This window comes from Serpula lacrymans (genome assembly GCF_000218685.1).
Source record: "Serpula lacrymans var. lacrymans S7.9 unplaced genomic scaffold SERLAscaffold_1, whole genome shotgun sequence".
Classification (NCBI taxonomy): Eukaryota; Fungi; Basidiomycota; class Agaricomycetes; order Boletales; family Serpulaceae; genus Serpula; species Serpula lacrymans.
Genome location: NW_006763290.1, coordinates 1,187,972 through 1,201,135, shown reverse-complemented (window position 1 = coordinate 1,201,135; position 13,164 = coordinate 1,187,972). Strand labels below are relative to the sequence as shown.

At 39.4% G+C, this 13,164-nt stretch overlaps 1 protein-coding gene across 1 annotated transcript; it reads right to left on the bottom strand.

Moving 5' to 3' along the window:
* Nucleotides 1–10,712: 10,712 nt before the first annotated feature.
* Nucleotides 10,713–11,317, bottom strand: SERLADRAFT_431837 (uncharacterized protein; the record flags this gene model as incomplete). Its single annotated transcript, XM_007312145.1, has 2 exons — nt 10,713–11,066; nt 11,120–11,317. The coding sequence occupies 2 exons, from the start codon at nt 11,315–11,317 to the stop codon at nt 10,713–10,715; spliced, it is 552 nt and encodes a 183-aa protein (XP_007312207.1).
* Nucleotides 11,318–13,164: the final 1,847 nt, after the last annotated feature.

Genomic DNA, 13,164 nt, shown 5'->3' with positions numbered 1-13,164 from the left:
AAAATATTCTTCTCAAATTCTGGAGCTGTAACAACATCAACAAGATACAATCTTGGGGCACTGGAGCACAACCTCAAAAGCTGCAACAAATAGTACAACTCATCAAGAGAGTGAACTTGTCATACTATTCTGTTTTGTTCACACCAATGAGGAGGGTGCTTTGGGTTTGTCAATCCTGCTAATGTTCTGTGAAGTTCTCACCTTGTGCCTGTCTTCTTTGAAGACACATCAGGAAAACATGATATGGCTATAAATGCAATAAAGTGCAAAAAATATGCTATTATAGCAAAAATATCACTCAGATCAGTTCAGATCTGTAAGTGCAAATCTTACAAAGTCCCTTGCTATAGTGCACTATAGAGTACACTATAGCACACCAAATGCAAAAATATACAGACTTATAACATAAAAAGTCAAATATATCAAAGTCACCCCAGCTGTATACAACCTTGCAATATATTGATATAAATGGTTCTAATCCCTTTAAACACCATTCAAAGCTAACTGAATCAATCCAGAGCATTTTACTTCCACTCATTCTCAAAATGTAAAAACAGTCAAAATATCAATGATTTACCAAAGCACAATATACAAATGACAGCTACAAGTATATGAGATTACTGCTTAAAAGCCTTGGCTGCCTTCTCTAAAGGATTGAAGTCAAATATGAGATGGGAGGATTCAGAAAAAGAAAAAATACTAGGACCACCCCTGTAAAATATAAGAGAAAGACAATAAAAAAATTAGAGTGATCAATTCACCATACAAATTCTTCAATATCACCAAACATGCTTGCCAGATATGTTGGGGACCGTTCCCTGGACTCTTGAATTAGGTTCATATAATGCTCCCATCTATGAATTAAATGAGGCAAATACATAAAATAACCAGAAAGAAAATTGTACATACCTTGAAGCAAATGAATTCTCAGAGAATTCTATCATTCTATTGTTGATAGTGCCAAGCAAAGCACGTTAAACCTAAATATATAATTAAACTTGTGAATAAAAGAGTGAGAAAAACCTTACAAAGCATGCTACCAGGGCGAGTGCAGGGGGTTATGGAGATATGGGTTGTCTTTTTTACCATATTTTCTTCCTTCACCTTTAGGTCCCCACCACTGACTTTGAAAGAGCGTCCTGAAGATGTCATTTTTCCATGGTTGCATAACCGTCATTTTGATGAGATGTTAAACAATGTAGACAATTACAAGGGAAAGAAAAGCAAGAAACAGCCAAAAAGGAAGCAAGACATAAAGACTCAAACATAGACTAAAAAAAAGTATAAACACAAGTTGAAACAAACCCAATATGGACCCACAAACACATATAGACAGATGGCTATTTGGAAATTGTACAACATTGCTCAAAACAGGAAAAAAAGAAAAGTTCTAGCTAAGATTAAAGCAAAGTATAAGCTCCAGTTCATTTTGAACCAAAGAAAAAAATGCTATGGAGACTGTTGTTGTGGTCTGAGTTGTTGTGCATGGTTGGAGGGAAGTTTCTCACGGTCTTGGTGTTGTGTGACGGGGGGTGCAAGGCATGAGTTTCCTGCCAGGACACTTGCACCATCAAAACAGCAAGTGGGATTTCTCGTGCTCCTGTCTACTCAACTATGAGGCTACAACACCTGCCTTCAAATGTATGTTTCTGCAACCTCATGTTACAGATCCGCACAACTGAAGCCTTTCAAATGGATCAAGCATGCTGAGGATGTACTATTACTATTGGCAGTACTATTAATGTTATCTGTGATAGAAGGACACAAAGACACAAAGTACTAATATATCATACTCACCTGGAATTTTAGCAGTATCAGCCAAACAATATTCTGGAGCCTTACCTCAACTACATAACAGCCTGACACAATCCTCCAGTTCAAGCCAAAATGTCACAATAATCTCCATCAACAGTGGTCAGTTGGTGTCTTGCATATGGGAAAATTATACTTACCCAATTTGTAGTTGGGACATGGCAGCAGAGACTACAGCATCCATTGTGGAGGAAATTTACAATTTTATAGATAACCAAAGGCCCTGGGCCTGGTGGATATATTATGCATACCATCAATATGTTCCCACGCTTGAACACTGTACAGCATAGTGACAAGCAGGAGCGGAGGGCAGGAGTGTTCTGGCAAGACACTCCCACTTTCCCATAGTTCACAAAGCACTTCAGAGAGCCTCAGTAGTATTATAGACAACTTCGACCGCTCTTGAAGGCATCCAGGCTCCACTCAAATATGTTCCTGCATGTTGAGCCAGCCACCCTGTCATATTTTGAGCAAAGTGGCTGGCTCAAAGCGTGGGAACATGTTTGAGCGGAGCCTGAATGCCTTCAAGAGCGGTCACTGAGGTGCCAGATACAAGACACTAACTAGAATTATAGATCTGTACTGATACATTTTGTGATTCCAGCTCACACATTGGTTTTGCTAGGTATTGCTGATTTTAGCATGCAACATAAGCACCACAAGTTAGATCCTCATTTGTTGTAGTATAATCACTTGAATCCTATGATTAAACTATTAATTACTTTGAGCTGATCTAGTTGGCTTTGGATTACTTTAATTGCAACAATTGTACTATAAATGCAGCACATCCAAGTATATCCACTTATAGTAAAATCATGTTTTCCTGATGCAGGCTACATCCTGATGGTGTTGGAATGTTTAAATTCACACAAGACAGTCAGGACTGGAAAAAAAATTATGTCAATAGGTATGCATATTCTAGCTTAAACTTGGATAAGTGACACTCATTTTTTAGAACTCATAGGTTTGTAGATTGAGACATGACTATGAGATATTATTGGAGATTAGGAGTTGGTCATGCATACACATGTGGAAAGCCATCACTGTACACTGTGCCTACTATTTGTTACAACCAAAGTTTTTATACTCTAGCACACAGTAAAAACAAGCAGAGAGGGTAAATGAAGGAGTGGATAAACTCCCTTAGGTTTAGGACCAAGTTAGTTGATGGTATTCAACAGGAGGACTCGCTGAGGAGTTTCCTTGATCTATTGGGGTATTTATACAACTACAAGTTATTTGTATATGTGTATTATACAGTTGATGAAGGCAGTGACTGATGATGACATAGGGCACAGCCCATGTGACCAGCTCCACTGCATGAGAGAGTTGTATCTAAAAATAAGGAGAAGCAGTGCAGTGCAAGAAAGTGAAAGTCTGAACAAAAGGAAAGTGCCGGATGGCACAAGTGTGTGAGAAATGAGAAAGAAGTTTTATAGAGGAGAACGAAATTTAAAGGTCCGAAAATTGTGTATCGTAACAGTGACACTAGCATGATATTGTATGTCACATCACAATGAACACCATTGCACTTCAAAGTCTTGCACATCTCTCTATCCTTTCAAGTTGCAACAAGATTCAGTTAATAGCACACTTATTAGGTATGTTGTTAGCTCTAGGTATAGTTTTTTTCTGATAAATATCTTATAAGGTACTAAAGTTAGCTCTGCTCTATTCACAGTGGCCACTGGTACCAGTGCCATATCAATACCCAACATATCCCACCACCACAATATCAGCTGGTAGTAGTAGCATACACTATTGCTTCAATTATTACTAAGGTATGTCACAACTACTTCAAAATTTGTTTGGCCACCTTATCTTTTTCCGAACAGGTGTGAATAGGTTAACAAGCCAAAATCTATTTACTATATCTATACCTATACTTATAATCACTTACCAGATGCTTGCACTATCCCTCAAGGCTTGACAAACTACAAAGAAAACTTATCAAGTCATTCATGAAATTCTGTGAGTATTGTCAAAATATATTTATACAATAATATTGAACGTTGTCCACAGTGAACAGTATGAGTATCTCAAGACCAAATAGGAAATTGAGAGGATTTTCTAGTTTGTGGGGGTTCACTTTATTACAGTAGTTTACTCTATGCAAGTCATACAACAGTATTAGGAATAAATTTTGACAGTTTGCTATATGTGTTCTCTGGCTATAGTAAAAGTAAATTAGTATGATTGATCTGAAACAAGAATCCAGAATTATGATATCTCTTATACTCTATAAAAGCAGCCATAGTAAAGATGAACTGTGTGTATCACAAAAGTACTACTATAGCAGGTATAACAAATGGCTCAAAATAGTGTTACTATATAGGGCTATATAATAGGGACTTGTCTAGGCTTACTATAGCTACTATTTGCCCTATATAGCATTATGGTGGCTAAAATAGCTATAAAAGGCAACTAGGTTTTTCCTGATGTAGTTACCATCTTCAACATGATTATATGCTTCATGTCAAACTTGGTATTCATCAGATAAACATCTTCTCTCAGAATATGTTTCAAACCCACTCACAAGTGAGCTTATCAAAACTACTTGTACATCCAAAAACCTAGTGTTACCAGGCTTGCACATTCTAAGTGTAACACCGGCTAGAAACCAACTTTTCTGATTTTGCTACTGGGGCTGTTCTATCAATTAAATGCCCTAACAATCTTTGGAGGTCATATGCCTATTTATTGCATAGTTTGTCACCTACAAAGTGCAAGTATCAAATTTATGATAAAGAGATGCTGGCCATCATTAGAGCTCTAAAAGACTGGCAGCGCTATTTAGAAGGTGCTGGGCACCAATTTGAAATCTGGACCAATCATAAAAATCTGGAGTATTTTATGATGGCCCAGGACTTGAACCAAAGACAGGCCCAATATGCGGTATACTTGTCTAGGTTTAATTATAAATTAATCCATAAGCCAGAAACTTCTATGGGAAAAGTGGTTGCTTGGTCTAGAAGAGAGGATCAAGCAAACAGTATTGAAGATGACAACAAAGGTGTCAATCCTGGATTGGTCTATCAGAGTTGCCAATATTAGAATTGGGCTAGATCATGATCTTTTGGAAGTCTTCAAGAAAGATATCTCATCAGAAGAGAAGATGTGCCTTGATGGCAATGAACATTATTTATGGAAAGATGGGATTTTTCACTACAAAGACAAGATCTATGTGTTACAATCAAAGTTTTTATACTCTGGCGCATAAAGAGAAGAAGGAGAGAGAAGTGAGTGAGGGAGTGGATAAACTCCCTTAGGTTTAGGACCAAGTTTGTTGTGGGTAAACAACAGGAGGGCTTGCTGAGGAGTCTCCTGGATCTATTAGGGTATATATACTACTACAGGGTGTTTTGTTCATGTTGTACTATACAGTTGGTGGTGGCTGATGATGTTATAGGGTGCAGCTCTTGTGACCAGCTTCACCATGTAAGGGAGTTGTATCTAAAAATAAGAGAAAGCAGTGCAGCACAAGAAAGTAAAGATACAAGTGGAGTTTGAAAATAAAGGAGAGTGCTGTATGGCATAAGTGTCCAAAAGGGAAAGAAACTTAAAGCGGAGACTAAAAGTTAAAAGTCCAAAAACTGTGTATCATAATACTATATGCCTCAGTCTGCAAAAATCAAGGCTATAAATAGACATCACAACACTCCAGTGGCTAGGCACCCTGGGTGGCAACAAACCATAGAGTTGATCTCCAGAAATTACATGTAGCCTGGCATAGTCAATGACAGCACTCAGCTGACATCAACCACTTGCCGTAGCCTTGCCAATCAATTGCTTCAAGAGAACAAACACTATCTGAAGCCAGAACAGATTGTTGTGTTGATGAATCTCTCTTGTACTAAGCCTGAATACATGGAAGATTACCTTGACATCACTGTGGATGCTGAGAGGGAAAATATTCATAAAATTTGGGTTGCGAAGCGGCTTGAAGATCTTGACATATGAATTATCAGTAGCGTGTATGTAGCAGTCCAAATTTGTTGATTGTCTAGTACAACAATCATGTATGCTTTGTATTACTGTATCTGAGGTGAAAAAACAGCAGCAGCACCAAACAGCTTAGCAAACAAAGTGAATGAAAAAAAAAAAAACTAGTTAGTCCACGCTAAGTTCCGCCCCTTCTGCTGCAGACAATTCTCAGACATACAGATTGTTTCTTGCCCTCAATTCTTGCAAGTAGTTGTTCCACATTGCCCTCGCAATCCTTGCCCGCTTTGTAAATGGGAGGCAACGAGAAGGCAAAGAGCACTTCCTTGAAATATCTGTAGATAGTGTTAGTATAATGGGATAAAATACAACGGAAGCTCATATACCTTGATATTGTATCATTAGAACACTGAAAGTGTTCTCCAAGATGCCTCACTGAAAGCCCTGTAACAACAGTATAAAGAAAAATTGCTAATTTCTCTTGGAGGGTTATGTTAGTTTTGGTGATTCTGCACCTAGTTGTGCTATCTATTTTCCCTTCTTTCTAAATCACTTTCCTCTTTATTCTTTTTACTCTATTGTTCAGTATTCACTGAGCATTCTATAATTTTGCCTTTGTGGCTGATTTGTTTACCTTTGTTTACAAAACTTCGGACTAGTATTGCAGAGTCCAGTATTCCTATTCTTTAGTTACTCATACTGGACTCTAGGTACTGTACACATTCTGTACTCTCTGATAATATAGTTACTCATACTGGACTCTAGTTCTGTCCCTGTTAGCTCTCAGCAAGTGGCTAGACACTTCCCAGAAGTTCTCAATTGAACAGGTTATATGTCGTGAACCTTCATGACCAGCATCTTTCAGTGTCTCAATTAATTTCTCAAATACATTAGGTGGACTCCTAGTTTGCAGCAAATTTGTTCTGGATGTCCGTTCATGAGTTCCAACACCCATCCCTGTCCAGGAAGAGCAGAGGTGTGATAGGGTTGTTTATCCAGGACTGACTTGGTGTGATGAGTTGAGACTGCACCTGCAGTGGTGAAAAGGAGTGTTGCTGCCTGGTTCAATCTGTGCTGTTGATTGATGATCAGTTGTAGTACTAAAATGGTTTGCTGTAGCGTTGTATTCCGCTGGCCTGCAACCAGGTCAGTTTGCGGGCGAGGACTGTTGTTGATATCCATGCTTAAGATAAGATTGATGGAGATGGAACATGACGGAGCAAGATAAGTTTTTAAAAGTCCGCATATTTGGTTTTATTTGACACCAACCCAAAGCTTTGCTTATGGCTTCAGTCTTGAGTGTCCAAAGGAGCTCTTAAGGAAAAAGACGCTGCGGCATTAGGCAGCATCTTGTCGGACGTTGAAGGCACAGCACATGTAGCTGAGGCGAGTTATGCAGCATCCCATCCAACACTCATCACTTGCTGTCCAACAATCTCCCCATCCATGGCTCCACAAAGCAAGAAAACTCACCCTCCTGATTTGTCTCAGAGAGCCTCACTCGCCCCCTCCACAGATTTGAGCCAGCAGACAGAAGGCACCTGGCAGCTTCAGGTTCAGTGGGAAAAAGAGCCCGCCCAGACTCAGAGGCTCATTAACTACTTGAATACGCATAAAAAGCACTGTGCTGCTTTATTTTCAGATTCCACATCAGGAAAAACCATTTTGCTATATAGCTAAGCATGTTTCTATGGCTTCTATAACAGCTATAGCATTACTATAATAGTCAAAAAATTTCTATAATAGATATCATAACTGCTATGGTAGCTATAGCAGCTATAGTAGCCATAATGGCTTGTTTCTATCTATGGGAACTTTGTTCTGATGGTGATGAAAACACTATTATTACTCACTAAAAGGTTTGGCATATATATTAGCCTGCTTATCTATGTAATAAAAGTCTATCACATATGTCCCAAATATTGTCTGTATATTTCAGCAACCAGGCATTGCTATAATAGATGCTATAGGAGCTATAATAGCTTGTTGTTTTCCATGAGACATTTTTATGGTGGTGATGAGAATGCTCTTATTATTCATACAATATTTTGTTATGCAGGTAAATTAGTCTCATAGTTTTATAAAAATCTATCACAAATATTCAATTGTACAGATACTAAAGAACACTATTAACATCACATCAAAGTTGAAGTGTTTTGCTTGATGCACAAGGATGGATTTAGGCGGAGTTTGAATATGTGGCACCAAAGCGAATTTTCCAGCAGTTGACTTTGAACACTATAATAGAGTGTGTGAAAATGGATAATGTCACTGTCCATTTTCACACACTTCCTATGATTAGATTAGACTTTGTGCCATTTTTTTTTCAGAGTCAGCTCTTGATGTATACGTGACACTAGTGTTATGTCACAAGTCACATCACAGCTCAGTACATTTGGACATTTCACTTGGATTTTCTCCATCTTTTGCAACAAAGTCAAGCTAAGTATCTTAGCTTAATGTATGTTTTCTTTTTTACAGTTATCTTATGTGACACTAGTACAAGCTCTGTTTATTCTCAGCCACCATCTGCATTGGCATAAGCGCTATAAATGCCCCCACTATATTCAACCACCACATCACAAGTCTACCTCCAGGTATAGTTTGTGTCCAGAATTCTTATATATGGGACTCATCAGTTCTAGCTATCCCCACTGATGTCTTTTGTCATTACAGTGGTTTATTGGTATATGTATAACCACTTTTATTTTTTCTGAGTCATTGGTGAATAGGCAGAGGTAAGTTCACAAATCTAATACTTGGTAATCACTTATTGGATTATTGCCTTGCACAGACTTGATGGGTTATCAAGCAAAGCTCACAAGCCATTCATGAAATTGTGGTGAGTAATTTCATGGTAGCATTTATATAACATTATTGAGTGCATTGTACACAGTATGAATAACTTATAGTATCTGATTTAAAGGTATGTTTTAACTTTGTTAGGATAGTTTATCATTATATGTGTTATATAACCATATTAGAAATATATGTTGATTCTACTGAATATGACCTCTGATTATAATACAAGTAAAAATAATGTAAATGCCCTGGAATAATATTTTATGGTAGTGATAGCTTTTATGTTCTATGGTAGCAGTTATATTAGAGGTATAGTACATGTATTACAGAGGTGCTATCATAACTGGTATAGCAAATGTCTCAAAATAGTGCTGCTATATAGGGCTATATAATAGGGACTTGTCTAGGCGTACTATAGCTACTATTTTCCCTATATAGCATTATGGTGGCTATAATAGCTATAAAAGGCAGCTAGGTTTTTCCTGATGCACCAAGGAGGCAAAGTCCTGTGGTCACCGCAAAGTTGTTAGCAGGAGTAGCTCTAGCAAATCTGATGTCCACACTATTATTGCACATCATATATTCTCTGTTGATGAACATGCTAACAATCCGCAGAAGTATGCTCAGGCAGTGGATAACCATCTTTCAGAGTAAGTCCCAATGCCCCCATTTTTTAAAATGGCTAATTTGATCTTATCACACAGTTTGAAAACTAATTATCAGGCCTTTAATCGCAAACTCGGCTCCACCAGTTCAGGCCTTTGCTATAGTAATATTGAGCCAGGAACTCATGCCTGGAATCTGATTGGTAAGTCCCTCCCCTCCTCCTCCCCCTTCTCTTTGACCTTGCGGTTTTTTTAACCACTTTTTCTTTCAGAAAAACTTAAAATCAACCTCCCATGGTAGGAGGATCTGCACAGCTGGTGGAGGGAGATACCATCCATCCAAATTTCCAGTTGTTGCCAGCTGAGGCCCCAACTACCACCTCCTCGTACAGACCCTCCTCCAGCATCTACTTGTACAGACCCCACAGTGTCTGCTCTTGACCAGAATGTGCTGTAGTCTATACAACATCTACATGCTGCCCTGGAGGTGCATCCAGGATATGTGTGCAGCCCTGCTGGCACAACTCTACAACAACTGCTGAACCAGATCCCCCCTCCTTCTGTAACGGACAACTCTTTGCTTCATACGCTGAGCCTTGAGGAGGACTCAGAACTACACAGTGTTAGGTCTGTGTTTAGGGCCAGGGGTGTGAGTTGTGCTCACAGCCCAACATTTAGCCCCCCTCGAGGACACGAAACCTCCCCCCCATTCTTCTCATCCTCACATTCACCTCAAGCCTCCATGTATGCCATCTCCCCTACTTTACAGGTGGGGGGATGGCAATCATTTTACCAGCCTAGTGCAGGCTCAGATTCTGACACCACCAGCTTCTCATCCTTCCCCCCAGGTCCATCTGGCTCTACCTCATCAGCATTCACCCCCCCCCCCTCACCCAGAAGACTTCTAGCAAGAGTGGGTGCGGATCAGTGCACACCAAGACACTTGAAGAGGCCAACAGCCAGCTCCTTGTGCTACTCAAAGGCAGCAACATTATCAAACACCAGAAGCTTGACCTCAAGGTCAAGATCCTGAGTGATCAGGAGGTTGAGCAAGAGCATGAACAGGAAATGCAATGTGAACGCTATGAATCTGAGCAGAGTCTTGCACAGGCTCGTGTTAAGGAGGCCCACATCAAGCTCATGACAGTGAAGATTCAGTTTGCCATGCAGTGTGCCTCATCACAACCCCCAGTGTTTGGGGATGAGGCTATGTAAGTGTAGTATCTGTAGCTATATACTTGTGGTATACTTGTTTTTTGTTTTTTCTCTCTCATTATTGTGGTTATTGCTCCCCCCATGGATAATGCTTGAGTATGCTCCCCCCCCCTTTTTTTCTGTTATATATTGTATGTTGCTTTGTTGTTACATAATAGTATGGACTATATAATTGTATGTCTTATATGTTTGCAATATCATGCTGCTTTTGCGTGTTTCATTATGAGTTCTTGTTGTAAGACTTTGTCACTCTAGTTCTTTCTGTAAAATGTAAGACATAATATATAATATTCAATACACAAGGTACATAATAGACACAAGAAACAAGATATTTATTTAAGCTGGAGCTCTGGCCAGAGCTCTTAAGATTGGATCCATAAGACTGTCACAAAAGTTCTGGCCATGGGACAAAGAATTATCAAAAGCAGGTATCCCCTTATCCTCTGTCATCTCTAAGTCTTCTTCCTCATCGCTGATTTCCTCCAATCCCTCCTCAAGAGCCCAATTGGCTGTATTTTCTCCCCTCTTCTCTTCAATATCAATAATCATGTTGTGCAAGATTAAACAGCATTTGATCCATGCCATTGCAAACCTATGTTCATTGGTATCATTATTGTTGATCCTCAAATTCTTGAGAGATTGAAAGTGTTCTCTCAAAGCTGCAAATGTATGCTCTGTACAGACACTTATCTAGGTGTCTAATATCAGTCAATAAGAGAGCATATAAGAATTGATCTACATACCTTGGATAGATGATAGTTAAAGACTTTCTGATTATGGGTGATCTGCCCACCAGGTGGTTTTTTGAATGGCACAACACACCACTTCTCACTGGGATAGGCAGAATCAGCCCAAATCCACTCATTGGGACCAAAAAGTGTTTGGTGTTTATTATAGATGTGAGTATCATGAAAGGCACTTGTTGTGAGTAGAACCAGCATGACCAGTACTGTAATCATAAATACGGAGGTTGTGGGGAGAAACCACAATCTGTGGAAGGCATTAACTAAGAGATAAAAAAGTAAAAAAGCTACTCACCTGACAACTCATAGAGTACCTTGATTTCCTGCTAAAATATTCTTCCCCATGGAGGCCAGGCTTCTGGTAAAGGTTAAAACCCGAATCATCAGCATATAACCATCCTCCTTCCTATGCCCTAGTGGTCCTACCCCTCACCCACTCTTTTGCTTTCTTCTTATCAGTATCTCAATCCTGGGGACACTTGGTATACAGAACATGCCTATTGAGAATTTCTATCATGACTTGCTCTGTATAGTTCACAATAGACCCAGTAAAAACTCCTGCTAATGTACCAGTGTTCTCAATAGAGGCTGCATTGCCATAGTGTCCAAAACGGAACATGGCACATGCAATCTGCTGCTCAGCAGGAGCTTATGGGTTATTAGAGTTATTATGAAAGCTTGGGTCATATTTCAGCCTCTTCACAATCTCAAAAAAAGTAGAGGAAGAGGTACACATCAGACGGCAAAAAATATGACAGTCATTTTCAGCCCATTCATGGAGATATTAAAATACAGAAACATAAGGGACCAAAGAACGATAGGTGAGAACACGAGTAAAAAGGATGACATCTTCAATGGCAAACAAATTGGCGGTATGAGCTAAGATGATATTGTACATACCAGAAAATGAAGAAGAGGAAGAAGAGTGGGAGGAATCAGAATCATAACCAGGCAATGACCCCCCTCAGGGAGCAATTCTATTTCAGAAATCAATTCAGCAATTTTATGCTAAATAAAGATATTCAAAGCATATTGAGCAGAAAGAAGCTGAGCTTGTTCAGAGACTCTAGTCATGGCTGAGACAGAACTTTAAGCTCTATTCTCAAGGTCCTGTCCTTATATATGAGCCTGGGGTGTTTCTGTGCTTCTACTAAGTTGTTATTGAACCTAGAGCATGCTATTTTTGCTCAAACTTACTCAACTACCCAAAGTGGCAGCTTACTAATCTCAATATCCATGCGGCATGACTGTGGCTGGTTTTTCTTTCTTTGCAACTATTTGGTATCTACTGACTTTAAATCCTACAGTATTGCCACTCAATGCCAGAGCATCTTTTTTCCTTAATGCTCACTTAAGGAGCACCCTAAGCGAACCTTAAGAACAGTGCTAGGCAAGGTTTGAGGGTCATTATTGGTTACCAGTCTATTTATAGCATGGCCCTCCAGGGCAAACCTACACCCAACCAAACCACAATCAATTTTTCAGTAGAGTATTTGAGTAGGCTCAGAAGAACTGGATAGCTGAAGGCATGTGCGCCAATATGACATGCTTGGGTTTATGTCATCATGTACAGTCAAGGACTAAAGCTCCGGGATAATTACTGATAAATTTCATTATAAAAATGGAAACCTGGTCCAGGAATTCCCTGCATTCCCCAAATCAGCTAATTTTTACTTGAGTAGAGAAGGAGAACTAGCAGCTATGGCAATTGTTAAAACTAGACAGGATAAAATCTGTTACAACCAAGAGTTGGTATACTCTGGCGCACAACTCAGACGAGCTAAAGTGAAGTATGTGGGAGTGGTTACCCCTTTAGACAGGAGTGAGTTTGTTGTGGGTAAACAACAGGAGGACCCGCGGAGGAGTCTCCTTGATCTATTGGGGTATTTATACTACTACAGACTATTTATACATGTGTACTATACAGTTGATGAAGGCAGTGGCTGATGATGTCATAGGGCGTAGCCCATGTGACTGGCTCCACTGTGTGAGAGACTTGTAGGTAAGAATAAAGTAAAAGCAGCGTAGCACGAGAAAGTGGAGTT